This window comes from Sus scrofa, chromosome 1, assembly GCF_054392235.1.
Source record: "Sus scrofa isolate SSC_HxYL_T2T_F1_AM1 chromosome 1, Sscrofa_HxYL_maternal_Yorkshire_Landrace_v2.0, whole genome shotgun sequence".
Classification (NCBI taxonomy): Eukaryota; Metazoa; Chordata; class Mammalia; order Artiodactyla; family Suidae; genus Sus; species Sus scrofa.
The window spans coordinates 250,132,397-250,152,652 of NC_139383.1; the positions used below are offsets into that span (position 1 = coordinate 250,132,397).

A 20,256-nucleotide genomic window follows, 5' to 3' on the forward strand; every position below is an offset into this window, starting at 1 on the left:
AGGAAAACCAGGGAAAGTTGGAAACTGTGGATCTTGTCCATCCTCTTTTTCTTCCATATGAAAAAAGTGACTTAGAGACTTGCTCAGAGTCACACCTAATTAGAATCAGAACTGGCATTAAGACCCAAACTCCTAACTAAGCCACTTACGATCTCAGGGTTTTTTCCTCTGGCCTGTAGATTTATGGAAAGCCCTTATTTATTCATACTGTGTAATTAGTAATGCATGTATAATTTGGAGGTTGAAATTACAATAATAAAAAAAAGGAAGGAGTTCCCGTCGTGGCTTAGTGGTTAATGAATCCGACTAGGAACCATGAGGTTGCGGGTTTGACCCCTGGCCTTGCTCAGTGGGTTAAGGATCCGGCGTTGCCGTGAGCTGTGGTGTAGGTTGCAGAAGCGGCTCGGATCCCGAGTTGCTGTGGCTTTGGCAGAGGCCGTTGGCTATAGCTCCGATTAGACCCTAGCCTGGGAACTTCCATATGCCTTGGGAGCGGCCCAAGAAATGGCAAAAAGACAAAAAAAAAAAAAAAAAAAGAATAGGAAACAGCTCTCTGAAGTTACCCTGAGGGAGAATATCACTACCCGAGGGCATTAATAACTATCTTTCTTTTTAAGAAGAATTGATAAAGGAATAATTCAGGTGGTAACAAATAGACTACAGTTGGAAAGAAAAGATAATATATTAAACTGTTGCAAGGTGAGAAATCACCAAAACTTTACCTCTCTGAGGCTCAGTTTATTGATTTTTTGTAATGAGGGATTTGGGATAGACTGGAGGATGCCTAAAATCTTTTCAGCACAGACATTCTGGGTTTTAGGGGCCTGGCTTAGTGCTACAGATAGTGTCTGCATGGAGAAGGGCAGCCATTTACCAGAAGTATGTGCCTTAAGGGAATAATAAAAATTGAGTAGCTGACTAAAGAAGGTAAGAGAGATTGCATGGTGATTTCAGTTTACCCTAACAATTCTTCCGATTTATTTGGGCTTTTAGTGCCACTCTTCAAATCGAATTTATAACACGAAAAGTGCAATGGGGAAGATGAGCCAAATAATGCAGCTGGAAATAGTTGAGAAAAGAGAAGCTGAGCGGAGAGAGCACAGATGGGAGGGAGATCAGCTTGGCTAAAGGTCTCTGGGCCTCAGGAGGGAGGAAGCTCCAGCTTCAGGAAGCACATCACATGCACATGACTGAGCCAGGGAGGACGAGCCAGTGGTAAAAGCAGGTATCTAGAGGACACCAAACCTGGCTCTTCAGAATAAGACTCTCCCAGAACCCTTTTCAGGGTCAGGTGTGTTAGAAATGTTGTGCATTTGCAAACTTCAGTTTTGAGTGTGAAAATTATTTTAGGCTGTTCACATTGTTTAAACCTTGCTTTCCTGCAGGTTGTCATTACTTTCCCCTATTCCTTGCCCCACTTTTTGTACTTCATTAACATTTGGGGGCACTCGTGATTAATTGTGTAGCAAAATAGAAAAGGAACAGTATAAAAGGATTGGATTTTTGCAGCAGTTGACAGGTCTTTTGGATTTGGGTGCCGCATCCTTAAATCACACTGTGTGGCAGATGCCCGTTTAAGGTCCCTTGAAGTACTAGTCACTAAGAATGCCCCAGGGCTGTTCCCTGTGTCCCCCAAGTCGAACTTGTGTTCAGAAGCCAACTCTATACATTGGAGTGTCTGAAAGGAAGCCTTAAGTCTGGGAGCCGGAAGACTGGGGGTCTTGTGGTTCTGGCCATAAAAGAAGGCCTGGAATAATTACCCTGGACCTCAGGTGTGGGGTTGTTTTTGTTTTGTCATTTTTAAACTGAGCAGTTTGGAGGAGATGGTGTGAAGGGGCCCACTAGCATTCTGTGTGCCTCAGCCTCCTTTGAGGCTGGCCCCACTGGCCTGTGCTGCCATACAGTGTCCGTGGACACTGGGAGTACAGTCTGCAGGGAGCCTCTGCCCCAAGACCCTTTGCAAAAGTAGTTAAGTGACTTTTGCCTACTAGTTAGGTGAGACATCTTGGAGAAGATCCAGTGGCCTTTTTTAAGTTTGCCAGGTCAAGTAGGTTAACAAGGCAAGCAAGAAAACCTGGGGCAATGCTGATATTTCAAATTTGATGCCTTTCACCAATGCCCCGTTCATTGCACTCTTAGCCACGTAATGCATATATTCATAGACAGTTTCCCATCTGTACCATGCCTTGAGGAAAACCTAACTTCCAAAAGCCAAGTATTGTGCTAAGCACTTCCAGCTATTTCTGATGCTTGTCATTCAGAAAGAGAGGCAGAGAAAGGAGGAGGAAAACGAGTGAGAGGAAGGACATGAAAGTCAAGTGCAGTCCATTGTAGCTGGTTTCTTCTTCCTTGACTGAGGTCATTGCTAGCTGACCTTGGCCAGTTTTTGAAATCAAAAGAATTCTGATTAAATAAGTCCCCAGACTCACCTCCACTTTACTCTGCTGTTTAGGATTCTGACTCAGCGCCAGCAGCCCCTGTATCTTCTAGGGAAATCCTTAAGAAGGTTAGCCTGAGAACTCATGGTCTAAAACAGAGAAGGCCAACCTTATCTCACCCAGCCTCACCTAACTTGTGGTCACCAGGGCTTGCATAACATTCTTGAAATAAAAGCATTAACCTGAAGGCTCTCAAACTCTGAATTGTATTTATCACAGTACTTTTAGAGAGTAGAAATGAAGGGGAAAGTTGAAAGAGCAAAATGGCAGTTTAAGACATTTGGGACCTACTTTGGAGAAACTTTCAAACGTAATTTTTTGGACGTGGGGGATGCTGAAAGGGTTGCGGTCGAGGCACTTCACTAATAGTTGAAATTCCTGTGATAAGTTTCCTTTGGTGCTTCTACTGGATGATGTCGAAGATAATTTGATTTTTTATCATTAGAGGAAAGTTTATGTATACTTTTTACAAAAGTTCTTAAGTATAACTGCCGTCTTCAGAAAAATCTCAAAAAAAAAAAAAATGCCGTGATAGCCAAGGAATTAACAAAGTTTAGAACATTTTAAAGCCATCTAGTAGATTAGAAAATAATAATGATTTTTTTAATAGCTGTAGTTGTAACATTCCTTCTGTTCACTGCCTGAAGTGATATTACTCATGTAGGACTTTGAGATGCAACTGGAAGAAATTGACAAGCATGAGAGTAAGACATATACCTGAACCAGATGCGCATTTACTCTCCCAGGTTTTACTGTGCTTATCTACTTTTCACCAGCTTTGCGATTCTCATTCTTACAGTCCGCGGGTGACCCTTCCCTCCAAAAGTTGTTTACAAACAGAGAATTACAGTATTTCATGAAAATAGCATACTTTAGAAGGGGGAGAGGGAGGGATGATTAAGATTCATGTGGTGGACATTGCTTCCCAGTCTTTTCAAGCATTGGGTCCTTTTTTTTTTTTTTTTTAAAAACTTTGTGAAACCTCACATATGAATGGTTGTCCTTGTCCATTGATCAATAACAATATCTAATTACCAAAATCTGTTAGAATTCAGTATCAGTTCATGTCTGTGAATCTCGGCGGTATCCGCACACTGTTTTAAAGTATGAGATGCAATATTCAGGCAGTGCTTGCTTACCTGTCGGTGTGTGTGGACTTCTTGCAGTGACACTGTTGCCCTGACCTGAGTCTGTTCAGTTGAGAACTCAGGCTCAGAGGGGAAAGGCCCAGAAATAGTCTATGTGATGGATTTCAGTTCCAGCTTGGTGACATAAGGCTGTCTCAGTCAGTTTATAACAATCATTGGAATTTGCAAGTAATTGTTCAATAAATTACATTTAAGATTATTCCTATAATAACTCACATGTACTATGCCGTTATTTTAAATGGTAGGAGAGAAAAGGTGTGGTGTAGGTAGATGGAGAGAGAGTTTCTCATTTATTCATTCAGTATTTATTGAGCTCTTGTTGTGAGCTGGGCACTAGGATTTAGCAGTGAAAAAAACCTATCCACATCCCTGCTTACGTGGAACTTACCCTCAGGTCAGGGAGACAGACTGTAAAATTAAATAAAGAATGTTGGATGGTGTAAGCGCTAAGCAATAAGATAAGGCTGGGGAGGGGTAGAGGGAGTACTGGGCAGCTGGCAGAACAATTCTGGTTTTCAATAGGGTGGCCTTACTGAGAAGCTGACACATGAGCAAGTACCTGAGGAAGGTGAGACATTGAGCCGTGTGGACGCTGGGGCCGGGGTTTTCCAGCCAAAGGGACTGGCAGGTGCAGAAGCAAAAGCAGGGAGGCCAGTCTGGGTGGAGTGGAGTGAGGGAAGGAATGTGGGAGGAGTTGAGGTCATAGAAGTGGGGCGGGCACGGGCTATATAGCACCCTGCTGGCCCCTTGGAAGACTTTAGCCTTTATTTATTTTTTCCATTATAGTTGGTTTACAGTATTCTGTCAGTTTTCTACTGTACAGGTCACACACACACACACACACACACACACACTCTCTTTTTCTCACATTATCCTCCATCATGTTCCATCACAAGTGACTAGACATAGTTCCCTGTGCTGTACAGCAGGATCTCATTGCTTATCCACTGCAAATGGAATAGTTTGCATCTATTAACCCCAGACTCCCAGTCCATCCCACTCCCTTCCCCTCCGCCTTGGCAACCACAAGTCTGTTCTCCAAGTCCATGATTTTCTTTTCTGTGGAAAGGTTCATTTGTGCCGTATATTAGACTCCAGATATAAGTGATATCATATGGTATTTGTCTTTCTGACTTACTTTACTTAGTATGAGAGTCTCTAATTCCGTCCGTGTTGCTGCATAGGACATTATTTTGTTCTTTTTTATGGCTGTGTAGTATTCTATCATGTGTATGTACCACATCTTCTTAATCCATTCATCTGTCGATGGACATTTAGGTTGTTGATTTCAGCCTTTAGTCTGAGTCAGATAGGAAGCTCTTAGAGGGTTTTTAGCAGAGGAATGGTGTGAGATGTTTATGATGTAAAAGGATCATTCTGGCTGTGACATGGAGAATAGATTCTAGGAGGTGAAGTGGAAGCGGAGATCAGCTCGGAGGCAGTTGCCTCAGTCCAGACAAGAGCACGCAAGCAGTGCTGTTAGCATGGACTAGGGTGATCACGTGCAGGTGGTGAGGAGTGGGGCAGCCCTGTTCATCTTCATGTATCACTTAGTGGTGCGGGGAGGGCAGGGGTGGTTCAGAAGCACTAATGCAGAACCCCTGCATCTTACGGATAAGAAGATCAAAGCCCAAGAAAAGGGGTTTGTCCCCGGAAAATAAAATTTGCATAGTGGTATTGAACTTGGGGAACATGAGTGAGAAGAGGAGATGTGGGCACGCTCTTCTGCTATCCCCCATCTCTCCCTCAGATCGCATTGTCACTTGTCAGCAACTTTACTCTTCAAAGAAATAATAAACTTCTCCGGGTTGTAATTATGATCATATGTGCATTAAAGAGAGTGAAACTAAGAGGTTATGTGTGTGGTGGGAGCGTCTCTCAGGTCAGGTTGCTAAGTGTCACTCAGAAAAAAACAGCCTAACAATGGCCAAGAAACAAAGATAGGCAAACGTGAGGTTTGGCAGGTGAAAGAGGTGAAAAACAAGGGTGAGCACTTGTGTGCCACATAGATTAGCACTGGTTTTTGTATTTATTTAACTTTATCATCAGTTGCTCACTGTTCATACATACCTTGTTTGTGTCTACATGGAATATAGCTGAGAGTCTTAGGAAAGAGGGACAGGATAATTAGGAGAGAGGCCAGAAGACCACTGTCTCTCGACAGAATCTAGATCCCCAAAGAAGAAGAAAACCCATTTAAAAAGGGTGGGATAAAGGAAGCAAGCATTGGGCAGAGCCTTCAGCTTTCACTATACTCTGACAGTTAGGCCCTGTGCGGGAGTTGGGGGGGGTGCGACCCTCTCCCCCACCCCAATATGTGTTAAGTGGCACATTTGGGAGATCCCTGCTGGCAGCTGTTTCAGAACAGAAGTAAGGAAGATAGATGGGGACATTTCAGAGAAAGTGGTCAGAAATTGTTCTCCTTAGGGTGGAGGGAGCTGTCTTCCATAGAGGGCAACCAGTAGAAGAAGCCTCTGGTTAGCTTCTAAGATGGGGTCAGACCTGTCGTTTCAAACCAGCATCATACTGAAGTTCTGTTGAATTTTAGTCATAGAATTTCCATTAGTGAGTAGAATGCATTTACTAGCAGTCCCCGCCCTCCAAATTAGTGATTGCTGTCTACCCCCTAAGTAGCAGGGGAAAGTTAGACCTCATTGGGGAGGTAGGAATGGAGCAGATGCTCTTTCCAAAAAGAAGGGGAAGAGGAGGCTGTAGAAACTCCCTTCTTCAGGTGAAGCGTAGGTGCTTCATTCTGAAACTCTGGCAGGGCAATTTCAAGGGGAGGAGCCAGGTAGGCTAAGCAGTCTGGTTTCATCCAGTATCCCAGGTATACCCCAAGTGGGTATATTCCTGCATGGGTACTGACCACCTACACACAGGTGTATGTAACTCACAGTCAAGGTCTCCTTGATGTGCAGGTGTACAAAGAGGCAAAGTCTAGTTTTGCTCTAGATGAGTAGGTGGGAGGGGTTGTGTTTGTAGAAAGGGAGAGAGGACATGGGTAGGACAGGTGGAGGTCAGAGAGAGAAAGTTGGGGAGGCTTGGCACAGGGAAGTTTCTCCACTCTTTAGTCTCTCCTCATGCAGATTAAAACTCGGCCAGCCTCCTATGGTTTTCATAACTTGAGGAAATAACTGTGTAGTAAAAGTTCAGTGATCTTTGGCTGCTGAATCACGAAGCGCCGTAAAGCAAAGCATTTCTCTTGTAATCAGGATTTTACTATCTAAGAGCTAAAACTCATACTTAATTAATTAATTAATTAATTTTACCTTTTTAGGGCAACACCCATGCATATGGAGGTTCCAGGCTAGGGGTCAAATTGGAGCTGTAGCCGACAGTCTATGCCACAGCCACAGCAAGGCCAGATCCGAGCCACGTTTGCGACCTACACCACAGCGCATGGCCACACCAGATCCTTAACCCACCGAGCAAGGCTAGGGATCGAACCCACAACCTCATGGTTCCTAGTTGGATTCATTTCCACTGTGCCACAATGGGAACTCCTAAAACTCGTACTTTAGATTTAACATCTCTCAGCCTTAAAATATAGATCCCAAAGAAAGGCCATCCTTTCTTTCCTTCTCCCCAGCCTACTCAAAATATAGATGGACATCGGGGTAATGCCATGAGTTTTTAGTCAGTCTTTAGAGTGTCTGTCTCTAGTTGTCCATTGACTTGGGAACCTACCGTACCTGTGAGCAGGCTGAGTCTACTGTAAATTTCACACCACTCTTCTTTTCTCTTCTTCACTTTGCTTTATAGTCTTTCTTGACTGTCTTATCTCCTGCTGTTCAATCTTTAGGGTTTTGACTTTTTTTTTCAGTACCCATCAGGGCAATATGATAGAAAGGATGCGGGCTTTGGCATCTAATAGACCAGGACTAAAATCCTGGCTTCCATACATGTGATATGTTGGTTATTTAGCATCTCTTAGCTTTGGATTTCTCATCTACAGAATGAGAATAATACTTTGCTTCCACACTTATTATGGATATTAAATTTTCAGAAAACCCAACTCTCAGAATTTACAGAAGAGAAAGTAAAACATATGTCTTTGCAAAGCAGCTTTATTTTGAGTACCCCAGAGTTGGCAGCACCCTGTATGTCTATCAGCATTTGAGTGGATAAACAAAAATTATGGTAGGGAGCTCCTGTTGTGGCTCAGCTGGTTAATAACCCCACTAGTATCCATGAGGATGGAAGTTCGATCCCTGGCCTTACTCAGTGGGTTAAGGATCCAGCATTGCCGTGAGCTGTGGTGTAGGTTGCAGATGCAGCTCGGATCCCATGTTGCTGTGGCTGTGGCATAGGCCGGCAGCTATAGCTCTGATTCCACCACCAGCCTGGGAACTTCCATATGCCACGGGTGTGGCCCTAAAACCCAGCCAAACAAACAAACAAAAAAAAAACGAAAAAAACCTGTGGTATATTCGTACAGTAAAAAGGAATGAACTGCAGGTAACTGAGACTCAGGAACACTAGTCAATCTGTAGTGACAGAAAGCCAATCACTGGACAAATTGGAGCCAGGCCAATGTATGTGTGATGGGGAAAGAGTTGACTGCAAAACAGCACGACTTGAAGGAACTTTTTCTCAGGTTTTTTGAGATCTGCTTTATGTATAGTAAAAGGTAGTTTTTTTTTTTTTTTTAGTTTACAGTTCTATGGATTTTGACAAACTTAGACAGTTGCATGAGTGTTTCCATTACCCCCAAAATTGTCTTGTGCCCTCTTTGGGGTCATCCCCCAGTCCTTGGCAACCACTGATGTAATTGTGCCTATAGTTTGCCTTTTCCAAGATGTTAATAAGTAGAATAATACAGTATATAGCCTTTTATCTGGATTCTTTTATTTAGTATACCATGAGAATCATTCATATGGTTTTCTGTATCAATAGTTGTTCCCTTTTATTGTCTACTATTATTCCACTATCTGTACTGCATTTATGTATCTATTCACTTGTTGATAGACAATTAGATTGCTTACAGTCTATAGTAATTATGAATATGCTACTATAAACACTGAAGTACAGATTTTTGTGTGGCTATGTTATCATTTGTCTTGGGTAATTATGTGGGAATGGGCTTGTTTGATTATATCATTAAGTGTATACTTTACTTCATAAGAAATGGCCAGACTCTTCTAAGTACCGTTTTGCATGCCCTCCAGAAATGTATGAGACTTCTCATTGCTCTGCATTCTCATCAGCACGTCATATTGTCGGAGTTTTTAAAAAGTTTATGCTATTCTAATAGGTGTGTAGTGATAGCTCATCGTGGATTTAATATGCATTTTAATATCATTAGGAAGTGAGTAATGCTGTTGAGTATCTTTTATTGTGTTTTTGGCTATCTACATCTCTACGCTAGTGAAGTATGTTTTCAGATGTTTTGCACATTTTTAATTGGGCCCTTTGGTTTTTTACTGTTGAACTTTGTGTATTGTTTATATATGCTAGTTACCAGTCCTTTACAAGGTATGTCATGAAAATATTTTCTCTCAGTCTGTGATTTGTCTTTTCATTTTCTTAACAGTCTTTAGAAGAGCAGAAATTTTAAATTTAGCTGAGATCTAGTTTATCAGTTTTTTTCTTCCATGGCTCTAAAAATTCTTTGCCTATCCAAGTTCATAAAGATTTATTCCTGTGTGTGCTCTAGAAATTTACAATATTAACTTTGTCATTTGGTACCTAAATGATTCATTTTAATTTAATTCTTGTGTCTAATATGAGGTTCATTTTTCATGTATGGATGACTAGTGTTCCAGTACTATTTATTGAACCTTCTCCATTGAATTTCCTTGCCATCTTGTTCAAAAATCTGTTGACTGTTTATGTGTGGATCTATTTCTGGACTATATATTCTGTGCCATTGATGTACTGTCCTGTTAACGATACTGCACCATTTCAACTAATAGAAATTTTGAAATCAGCCGTGTTGCACCACCTAGGACCTCCAGTGTGGTAATGAATAGGAATGAAGAGAAGGGACATTCTTGCCCTGTTCCCGTTCTTAAGTAGAATATATTCTATCTTGGTTGATGTCCCGTGTGCTCTTGAAAAGAATGTGTATTCCGCTATTGTTGGGATGGAGTGTTCTGTAAATATCAGTTAGGTCAGTTTGGTCGATGATGTTACTCAGCTCCTCTGTATCCTTACTGATTTTTTTTGCTTACTGCTTCTACTAATTACTGAGCCAAGCGTTTTGAAATCTCTAGTTATTAACTTTATTCATGTGTTTTGAAACTCTAATGTCAGTTGCAGTCACACTTAGGATTATTATATAGCTTCCTGATAAATAATATATAGCTCTTTAATTAAGAGTAGTATCCCTCATTATTCTTTTGTTTTGTTTTGTTTTTTGTCTTTTTGTCTTTTTAGGGTCTCACCTGCGGCATATGGAGGTTCCCAAGCTAGGGGTCCAGTCGGAGCTGTAGCCGCCGGCCTATACCACAGCCACAGCAATGCGGGATCTGAGCCACCCCTGCACCCTATAGGTTACACCACAGCTCATGGCAGCACCAAATCATTAACCCACTGAGCAAGGCCAGGGATCGAACCCATGTCCTCATGGATGCTAGTCAGGTTCGTTAATGGCTAAGCCACGATGGGAACTCCCCTTTTTATTCTTGATAATGTTCCTTGTTCTGATATTAATATACTCATATATTTTCATGATATATCTTTTTCTAGCATTTCAGTTTTAACATAATATATTTATATTTAAAATAGTTTTCTTGTAGATGGTACATAGATAAATATTGCTTTTATATCTACTCTGCCAACTCCTTAACTTCTTATTGGGATATTTTAGTCATTTATACTTAACATAATTGTTGGTAGGGTTGACTTTAAATCTGTCGTTTTGCTAAATGTTTTCTGTTTGCCCTATCCGTTCTTTGTTGTTTCTGGTTTTTTTTCCTACTTAACTTTTTTTTAACTTCTATGTGATTTTTGATTGAATTTTTATTCTTTTTTGTCTTTACAACTAGAATATTAGTTATACCTCTTAACTTGTAGTGGGTTTATAATAATCTCTTTATTGCATTCTCCTTTCAAATAATATATTATACTACTTTATGTGTAGTATAAGGACCTTCCAACGGTATACTTATAGTTCCTTTCTCTCATTCTTTGTGCTGCTGTTGTACATTTTACTTTTACGTATATTGTACACACCACATGAGTGTACATTTTTGTGATATAAGTGTCTGGATCTTGCTTGTGGTGATGATTACATGAGTGTGTGTATGTGTGTGTGTGTGTGTGTACATAAACACTCAGTAAACACTACACAGAAGATGAGTGAATTTTATTTTATGTAAATTACACCTAAATGAAGATTTTAATATAAGTATGTGTATTGTATGTGTATCTTTCTATCTATAGATAGAATAAGAATATAGACCTAGTGTAGGACTTTCCTAGACTATTTAATAGTATTGATTAAATGGTGTTGGTGCTGGTGGTGGCAATTTGGGAAGAGTTAATATTTAGTAAAGGGAAGTACATAATACATACTTAGGTTGTTTGCCATTTTAAACTGTGCTATCATTCGAGTATCATATTTATAATCAAAAGCACCCACAAATGAGCCATTTTGTCTCCCTTTTAAATTGGGCAAATGAGGAAATTGCTGCAGCTATCTGCCATTTCTCCTTTCTGTTTTCTAAACCGGAGAAAAAAGAAAGTTCTATGGGACAGCACCATTGAAGAAAAAATTAACAGGATGTCCATGGCTTGCTCCTTCCTTCAGTGAAAGACTGAGTTCACTTTTCCTGGCTGCTTAGCTGTCTGTCTCTGAGTGTATCTTCCTTCTGTTTACCATTAGTCCAAAGACAATATGAATCTGGAAAAAAATGCCTGTTATTGATCAATGAAAATCCTTAGCCAAGGTCCCCATGGATTTCTTTGTACTAAAATTTATTAGTCACTTTTCACTGTTTCTCTAAGTTGCCCTTTCTATTTCATATGACACTTTTGAACATGGGATTCTTTTTGGTTCTTTCTTCTTTTTGTTTATGTGACACTGTGAACTTTGCTCTTTCCACTGCCGTCTCTTTGGGCCCTTTTTCTTATCCTTTTGCAGGTTCTTCTTCTTCTGCCCATCTCTTAAATGGCAGCTTCAATAGCAGTCCATCATTACCCTGATTTTTGACTCTCTGGACTCCAAATACCACACATATGCTGAAGACCACCCCATCTATAAGTAGCAGCTCAGATGTCTGACCTGAGTTCGTAGTGAATACATCTTCGTGGCTGCCTGAAGAACAGCCCAACCTCCGTGTGTCCAAAATGATTTCACTCCCTTCTTCTCTTGCAAACCTGTCTCTTCCCCACCTAAGTGTGGGTCATTACTGTCCACCATGCTTCTAAGCTAGAAATTTGGGGGCCTCTCTCATCACTCAAACCAGTTAATTCCTGTTGATTCCACTTCCTAATTACCTCTAAAATTGACTTTTTTTGTTTATTCCCAAGGCCCTATTTTCAGATCTTCGTATTCTCCAGTTCTTACAACTCATTTATCTTTCTCCTTCAGGTTTATTTTCCCTACCACTGAGTAGTAGTTCTTCCTAAAATGCAGAGTTGATCCTTTTATTTTCCTATGTAAAGTCCTTCCATTGCTTTTGGCAAAATACAAATGTATTAGCCTAAGATAGCCATCTCTCCTGGGTCTGCCTCTTTCCACCTTTCAGTCCTCAGCCTAGAGTCTTGGCTGTTCATTCACATCCAGCCACTTCCCTGCCTGGAATCCTCTGCCACCTTTGTACCTTTCGAATTTTCTCTTTCTTCTACTTGGGGCTGACACCTCTCCCCATCCCTACCCCTGCCTCCTTTGCTTCCTTGCTTGGCTGATTCCATCTTGTCCTTTAGGATTCCATCAGGCCTTCTCTCACCAGGGAAACATTCCCTGACATCTTCCCTCCCCAGGCTAGTCTTTGTGTCTGTCTCTCACCCCTGCGTTCTTGTAGTGTTCCGTGCTTTCCTCTACCAGAGCAGTTATTTCCCTGTGTTGTAAGAGCACAGCAAGGATTCAGTAATAGTTTATGAAATAATTGAACATGTGTAAACGCTGAAAATATACGCACACAAAAAAATTCACAAACTAATGAATCATTATATAACCTTCTACTGTGTTCTTGTAGGTGAAGATGCTGGAAGCAGATCTGGTTTCAAAAATGCTACGAGCTGTTCTGCAGTCTCATAAGAATGGAATAGCATTACCCCGGCTCCAAGGAGAGTACAGATCCTTGACTGGAGACTGGATCCCCTTCAAACAATTAGGTTATCCTACACTAGAAGCCTATCTGAGAAGTGTGCCAGCAGTTGTCAGGATAGAGACTAGTAGATCGGGAGAGGTAAGCAGGTAGTTGTGTGTGTCACAAGCGTCAAACCAGTTCTGAATTGCCTGTCTGGCTCTTTGCATCTCATTATTAGAATAGAAGTCAAAGTGAAAAGTGCTAGCTAAGATGGGTAGTGATAGAGACAACAACATCCGGAGCACAGCCTAAATAAAGTGCTTCCATTGTAAAAATAAGATTTTAACCAAATTAAATTTTAAAGTTTCAAGTTGAAGTTGACCCAGTTTCACTGTCCAAGCAAAATAACTCTGCTCGAGAGGTTAACTGCCTAAATGTCAGACCTATATGGCTGTTTTTGCCTGGGTCACTAACAAGCTTTGGATGACTGACTCTAATAGGCAGTTTTAAATTCTCATCATTTGACCTGACTCCTGTCTATTCCTGGTCTGGAAGAGAATCCTAGTTTAGTCCCTAACTGGTCGACCAGCACTTTTTGTTATCACAGGGCCCTCCCTGCTGTCCTCCCTGTCTTTAGTCCCTTCTGTCCCTGGCCTGTTCTCACTTGTACACTTCAGTAATGCTCCTCGTATTATTCTATAATTTTAAATCCTTTCGTTTCTCTGCAAGAGTATTTTATACATAGAATGGGCAGTTGGGTGATAGCAAGTCAGTTTTTTATTGCATGTAACCTGTGACCCAGCAGTTTCACTTTTCAGTGTACAGTATAGATATGGACACAGCACCATCCAAGACAAAAAGGGACCTGCCCACCCCAAAACAGTACATTTTCGGATATACATTTCTACGTATGTAAATAAATGGAACAGGTTTAGAGTATTTCTCACCAGAACTGAATAATAGCTGTTCCTCTAGGGGCGTGGGTATGGGTAGGAGAGCCAGTGGGTGGAAGAAAAAAGAGACCCAGGATGGGGAGGGTAGTCAAAGGTTCACCTAAATCTGTAATAAATTTTATATAAGAAGATGTAAATTAATTAAATATTAATAATAAATCTTTCTTCAGCAACCCTAGTTCTCCCAGGCAGATTTAAACCCTCCTTTCTGTCTGCTTGGCATCTTGTAATACATCCAGTATAACAGTTGACATAATGTTTTCTGTGTAGCCTCTTTGTCTCTCTTTCCTTCATAAGTTTCTTGGGGATAAGAGATTTAACCCTTAACAGTTGGTGCTTAATAAGTAAGTATCGAGGAGTTCCTGTTGTGGCTCAGCATTAATGAACCTGACCAGTATCCATAAGGACACAGGTTCGATCCCTGCCCCTGCTCAGTGGGTTAAGGATCTGGTATTGCCATGAGCTGCAGTGTAGGTCACAGATGTGGCTCGGATCTGGTGTTTCTGTGGCTGTGTTGCAGGCTGGCAGCTGCAGCTCTGATTCGACCCTATATGCCACAGGTATGGCCCTAAAAATATATAAATAAATAAATAATAATATGTGTTGAATCCATAAATGATCAAATGTCTGAATTACCTAATAATTTAATAATGCTTCGTATACTTACCATACTCTGATTTACTCAGCTCTTTATTCTCCTCTTTTGGTTATTTTTAATGTTTCCAGGTTTTGATTTTTTTTTTTTTTTTTTTTTTTTTGTCTTTTTGCCATCTCTAGGGCTGCTCCCGCGGCATATGGAGGTTCCCAGGCTAGGGGTCGAATCGGTGCTGTAGCCACCGGCCTACGCCAGAGCCACAGCAATGCGGGATCCGAGCTGCGTTTGCAACCTATACCACAGCTCACAGCAACGCCAGATGGTTAACCCACTGAGCAAGGGCAGGGACCGAACCCGCAACCTCATGGTTCCTAGTCGGATTCGTTAACCACTGTGCCACGACGGGAACTCCTCCAGGTTTTGACTATTAAAATAACCCCTAATGCACATATTTGGGTATGTAACTTTTCTTCGGAATTATATTCTTTTTTTTTTTTTTTTTTTTTTTTTTAACCAACTTTAATGTACTCATTACAATGGTTTAATTCCTTGAGGTTTTTTCCAGAGTTCAGATATACTTTTTTTTATAATGATTTCTATTTTTTTCATTATAGCTGATTTACAGTGTTCATCAATTTTCTACTGCAAAGCAAAGTGACCCAGTCACACACACAGGAATACATTATTTTTTCTCACATTATCATGCTCCATCCCAAGTGACCAGACATAGTTCCCAGTGCTATATATCAGGGTCCCATTGCTTATCCATTCCAAAGGCAATAGTTTGCATCTATTAACTCCAAATTCCCAGTCCCTCCCACTTCCTCCCGCTCCCTCTTGGCAACCACAAGTCTTCTCACCATGTCCATGTTTATCTTTTCTATGGAAAGGTTCATTTGTTCCCTATATGATGTTCCAGATATAAGTGAAATCACATGGTATTTGTCTTTTTCTTTCTGACTTTAGTTAGCATGAGAGTCTCTGGTTCCATCCATGTTGCTGCAAATGGCATGATTTTGTTCATTTTTATGGCTGAGTGGTATTCCATTGTGCACATATTCCACACCCTGTTAATCCAGTCATCTGTGGGTGGACACCCGGGTTGTCTCCATGTCTCGGCTACCGCAAATAGTGCTGCAGTGAACATATGGGTGCACGCATCCGTCTCAAGGAAAGTTTTACCTGGATATATGCCCAAGACTGGGACCGCTGAGTCACATGGCAGTCCTATATATAGTTCTCTAAGTTAGCTCCACACTGCTTTCCACAGTGGCCGCACCAACCTACATTCCCGCCAACAGTGCAGGAGGGCTCACCTTCCTCCACACCCTCCCCAGCATCCATTATTTGTGGACTAATTAATGATACCCATTCCGACCAGTGCGAACCAGCACCCCACAGTAGTTTTGATCCGCATCTCTCCAATAATCAGTGAAAATGAGCACCCCCTTCATTTGCCCATCGGCCATTGTATATCCTCCAAGGAGAAATGTCCATCCAGGTCTCCTGCCCATCCTTCAGCTGGGTTGTTGGCTCTTCTTGCTGCTGAGTTGTATAAGTTGTTCGTATATTCTAGAGATTAAGCCCCTGTCAGTTGCATCATTTGAAAAGATATACTCTTGAAGGTTATGTTGTTCCATCTTCTGTAATGTTCTTTGTATGGTGTCTTATGTGACCAACAACACTGCCTGTACCAGATTCAGCTGAAAAAACTGTCATTCCCTTATCAACTTTGCCAAATATCTCATCAATTTAGCATTCAATGACATGGTAAAGATTTTTAAAAAATGGAATTATATTCTTATAATATCTTTTCAGGACTAGAAATATTGGACTAAGAATGTTCTGGCTTATGGTGTAAAGCCTCATTGCTTGCTTGTTCTTGATTTCAACTTAGAATCAAAGACATTAACAGTAGATGGGGCTCTAGAGGTCCTCTAGTCCCAACAGTCTACATACTTTTTTCAAATCTTTTTTTCAGATATCCTATATATCCCATCATTTTTTTTTAAGACAAAAAGCTGAGCTACTGTATTTTAAGTAGATGCCTGAGAGTCCAGGGCCTCTGCTTGCCCTGTCCTGCCCTGAGGCACCTCCCTGGGATCCTATGGCTCCATTAAACCATTTGAAAACCCCAGATCTAAGATCTTCCCTGTCTTACAGCTGATAATACTGAGATTTTGGAAGTAAAGTTATTTATCCCAAATAACCCAGCTAATCTGTTGCAGTGGCAAGACTAGGATTCAGTGGTCTTTTAAGGGGTAATACAAATAGCAGTTATGAGTGTATACTTTGAATTCAGAGAGATGATCCAGCTGTGTGGCTTGAGAAGACTGCTTTACTTCTCTGAGCTTCCATTTTCCTGTGCATAAAATGAGAATAAAATATATCTCACAGATTACATGAGATAATATGTGCAATATATGCAGTTTCTTTTGGTTTGTTAATCCTATAGTACCTTGTGCATTTTAGATACTTAGTAATTACCTGTTTAAGGAGTCAGTGAAATTTTCAATTGAGGAAAGATTATTATTCGGTGTGCTAGACTATGCTTGATTTCTCTTGCAGAAAGTATAATTTCCTGTAACATTACCAAGGAGAGAGAGACATGAATTTGCATACAGCTTGATTTGGGACATGTGAACTCACAAAATGCACTTTACAAAATCAGCCTCTAGGTACCAGGGAATCTGAGAAATGTTTCTCCTCTCGCCTTGCCTTTCATGATTAGATTACCTGCTATGCCATGGCGTGCACAGAAACTGCAAGAATTGCTCAGCTTGTGGCTCGTCAGAGGAGTTCTAAAAGGAAAACTGGGCGGCAAGTTAACTGTCAGATGAGAGTAAAGAAAACCATGCCATTTTTTCTAGAAGGTAAGATCTTTTCACATGCTAAAAATTTTAAAGCCTGTCTGTGAATACATTGCCATATGGAAATATTGTTTATATTCGTGATAAATACTGATATTTGTTAACAGTCTTATGTCAAAGGAGACATCCTGAAGCTGGTGTTTCCATTTGAAATTAAGTGAACATGATGAGCATGACCTACTAAGTGAAGTAATTACACAGTGTGAAGTAACTCAGCATTGATTTTAATTAAACTTATTATGGGAAAGTGTGCTTTCATGCATTATTTTGAGGGAAAGCCTCCTCTACATTATTGGATGAACCAAGAACCTATGAGTTCATGTCTTATTTGGGAAATCATGTCTTTTAGTATGAATCCTCTGTTTGCAGAAAAATATGAATTATATAGTACTCAAAGGTAGTATAGGCAAACTCAGCCAGTGTTTACTGAACATTTAGGTCAAAGAGCTTATAATCAGTTCTAAAACTAAATTCTCAAGAAATAGTTCTATGATAATATAATAGAATAGATGGCTTAAATGCCACAGTGAGCATTTTAGACAAAGGAGCAATCATTGTGAGAATGGCAGTGGAGGGCTTTGGCTTTGTGGTGAAAGGGAGGCTTGCACCCAGACCTCTAACAACTGGAAGAGTTTAAACTGATGGAGAAGAGATGGGAGGACCAAGATGTTGCAAGAATATGAGGTGACTACCACCGAAGTATTAGTTGGTAAGTAGAGGGAGAGTAATGGGTTAGTCTAGCAGATGAAGCCACATTTCAAAGTACTTCATCTGCTGAATATGTACCAATCTACTCTCCCCCTGCTGACCAACCCTCCAGTGTCCACCTCCTCATATTCTTACAAAGCTGTGCTGAGTAATAGTCACCCATAGGAAACACCTGGACAGGGGAGTGATGTAATGAAACCACGGTTTGGGGAAGCTTATTGATTCCGTTATGTATGCCTAACTTCATAGGAAAACCAAAAGCAACCCTCAGACAACCAGGATTTTCTTCAGATTTTTCTCTCAGCAAAAAACACAATCCAACACTGTTAAGAGACAAAGGAAACTCTCTTGGACTTAAATCTGATGCTGAAATGCCGCCTTACACATTACAGACAACTATTGGAAATGAAGTGTTCAAAGATGTTCCAGTGCAGAGGCATGTGACCATGTCTGCCAACAACAGGTATTTGGGCTTTGTCTGGCTAAAAGGAGAAGTTTGGTGAACCTAAGATAATAAATGTGAAAAATGTGTGTTCAGGGTAAGAAGGGAATACTTTCTGTTTTGTGTAATGTAAATTCACATGTTAGTAGGGAAATGCATCATTACTGCTTAGTCTAGTCTGCTTTTCCTGGCTGCCTGAATGTCATTCTCTGAATATCTCCGTTTTGTATTTTTTGGTGCATTGTTGGTCATCACTCCGTGTAGAATTCATTTTAAAAACTCTCACAAATTACTCTGAGATGCTATTTCAGCATAACCCACTTTTTCCAAAAACCTTTCTTACAATTCATTTTGTAAGTTTTAAATAAAATCTCATTAATTTGTACACTCTACTGTGTTCCAATAATCATGTCCACAGTTAGACAGTAGCATTATCCATCCATGTGCCAGAATACTGGACTGGCAGTAGTACCACAACCTTAAAGTCTTCTTTTGAATGCTGCCATTCACCAGCCAGGTGAAATACGTGAAAGTATGTCACCTTTGGGGGCTGTGGTGTCCTCATTTTCCCAATGAAAATGTTAGTGATATCCTCATTTGCCAATAGAAATGTTAAATGGATCAGTATCACTAGGTGATATCAAAGTTCTTTTCTGGCTCAAAGTTTTATGGTTTTATGAGGTAACTCAGGTCAGCAACCTATGACCTATGGACCAAATCTGGCCCATTGCCTGTTTTTGTAAATAAAGTTTTATTGGAACACAGCCTCATTCCTTTGTTTCTGTATTTGTGGTGGGTTTTACACGACTGCACAGTTGAATAGTTGTGCAGAGACAGTGTGGCCTGCAAAGCCTAAAATAAGTACTATTAGACCCTTCACAGAAAAAGTTTACTGTCTTCTGGTATAGATGGATCAGTATCACATTCTTCCACATTTGGTATCACATTCCTTTGCCTCTGCGAAACAAATTTTGTTGTAGTGTATTCCTGTAAATAAATCAACGTTCAAAAATTCCATTTTGTATAAAAGATAATCCCCCTCCCTCCAGGCACTCCCCCAACCCTAGAATATTTAAAAAATTAAGTTTTTTAAGTTAGGTAAAAGGGTACTAATTTTTTATATTTTGATATATTTTTAAAGTAACCCTTAACTATTTTTTATAATAGTATATATTTAATGGTGTTTATGGTTATTATAATTTTGATAAGGGTTATAAAATACACAATTAAAACTTGGATCTTAACCCAGAACACTAGTCGGGTCCAGTATGTGACTGAGGTACCATTTCTCCTCTGGTTGTGTGCTTAAATTTCAAAATTTTGAATTGAATCTATAAGACAGTAAAACTAGGTATTCTAGATTATAGGCCCAGAGGAGCATTCTCTACCCAATGGTCTAGTGTTTCCTACCCCTCACTGTATGGCCCAGGTAAGTGCCTTCTATCCCTGCAGATAGCACCAGCAGTGACTGTGAAGGTCCTGCCAGCACCAAGCAGCCCAAAGAGTGGGCTCAAGGTGGCACTCTCTGACCTGCAGCCTAGTGTGCTCCAACCCCTCCCACCTGGCAGCACTGGGGCCAGATAAGTGCATTCTGCTTCCATAGCCAGCACCTGCAGAAATCAAGCAAGAGCCCCAGCAGCAGCAGGTTAATGTACCAAACTAGAATAGCACCGTAAGGGCCCTGAAAACTAAATTATTGTTGAAACCACAGTGTACAGAAGTGGGCCGGAAGGTATATGATCAACCTAAACAGAGTAGCTGCCAGCTAAAACAGGACATTTGGGTAGGATCCAGAGTCTCCTAATACATGTCCAAATGTCCAGATTACAAATGAAGAATCAATTGTTATATTCAACTTGAATGAGAAAAGATAATCATTTGGAGTTCCCTGTGTGGCACAGGGCA

The 20,256-nt window shown here is 40.6% G+C and overlaps 1 protein-coding gene across 8 annotated transcripts in view; it reads left to right on the forward strand.

Moving 5' to 3' along the window:
• The window catches only part of TDRD7 (tudor domain containing 7), an 82,897-nt gene that overhangs the window by 2,389 nt on the left and 60,252 nt on the right, over positions 1 to 20,256 (forward strand). For 4 of the 8 annotated variants that reach the window (XM_013993677.3, XM_001924680.6, XM_084990373.1 and 1 more), the window contains exons 2-4: positions 12,730 to 12,942; positions 17,063 to 17,204; positions 18,159 to 18,372. In XM_013993677.3, coding sequence (XP_013849131.1) covers positions 12,736 to 12,942; positions 17,063 to 17,204; positions 18,159 to 18,372 — 563 coding nt within the window. In that variant the 5' untranslated portion in view covers positions 12,730 to 12,735. The remainder of the gene's footprint in view (positions 1 to 12,729; positions 12,943 to 17,062; positions 17,205 to 18,158; positions 18,373 to 20,256) is intronic. The other 4 variants (XM_013993678.3, XM_021066290.2, XM_084990378.1 and 1 more) reach the window with 1 other exon arrangement.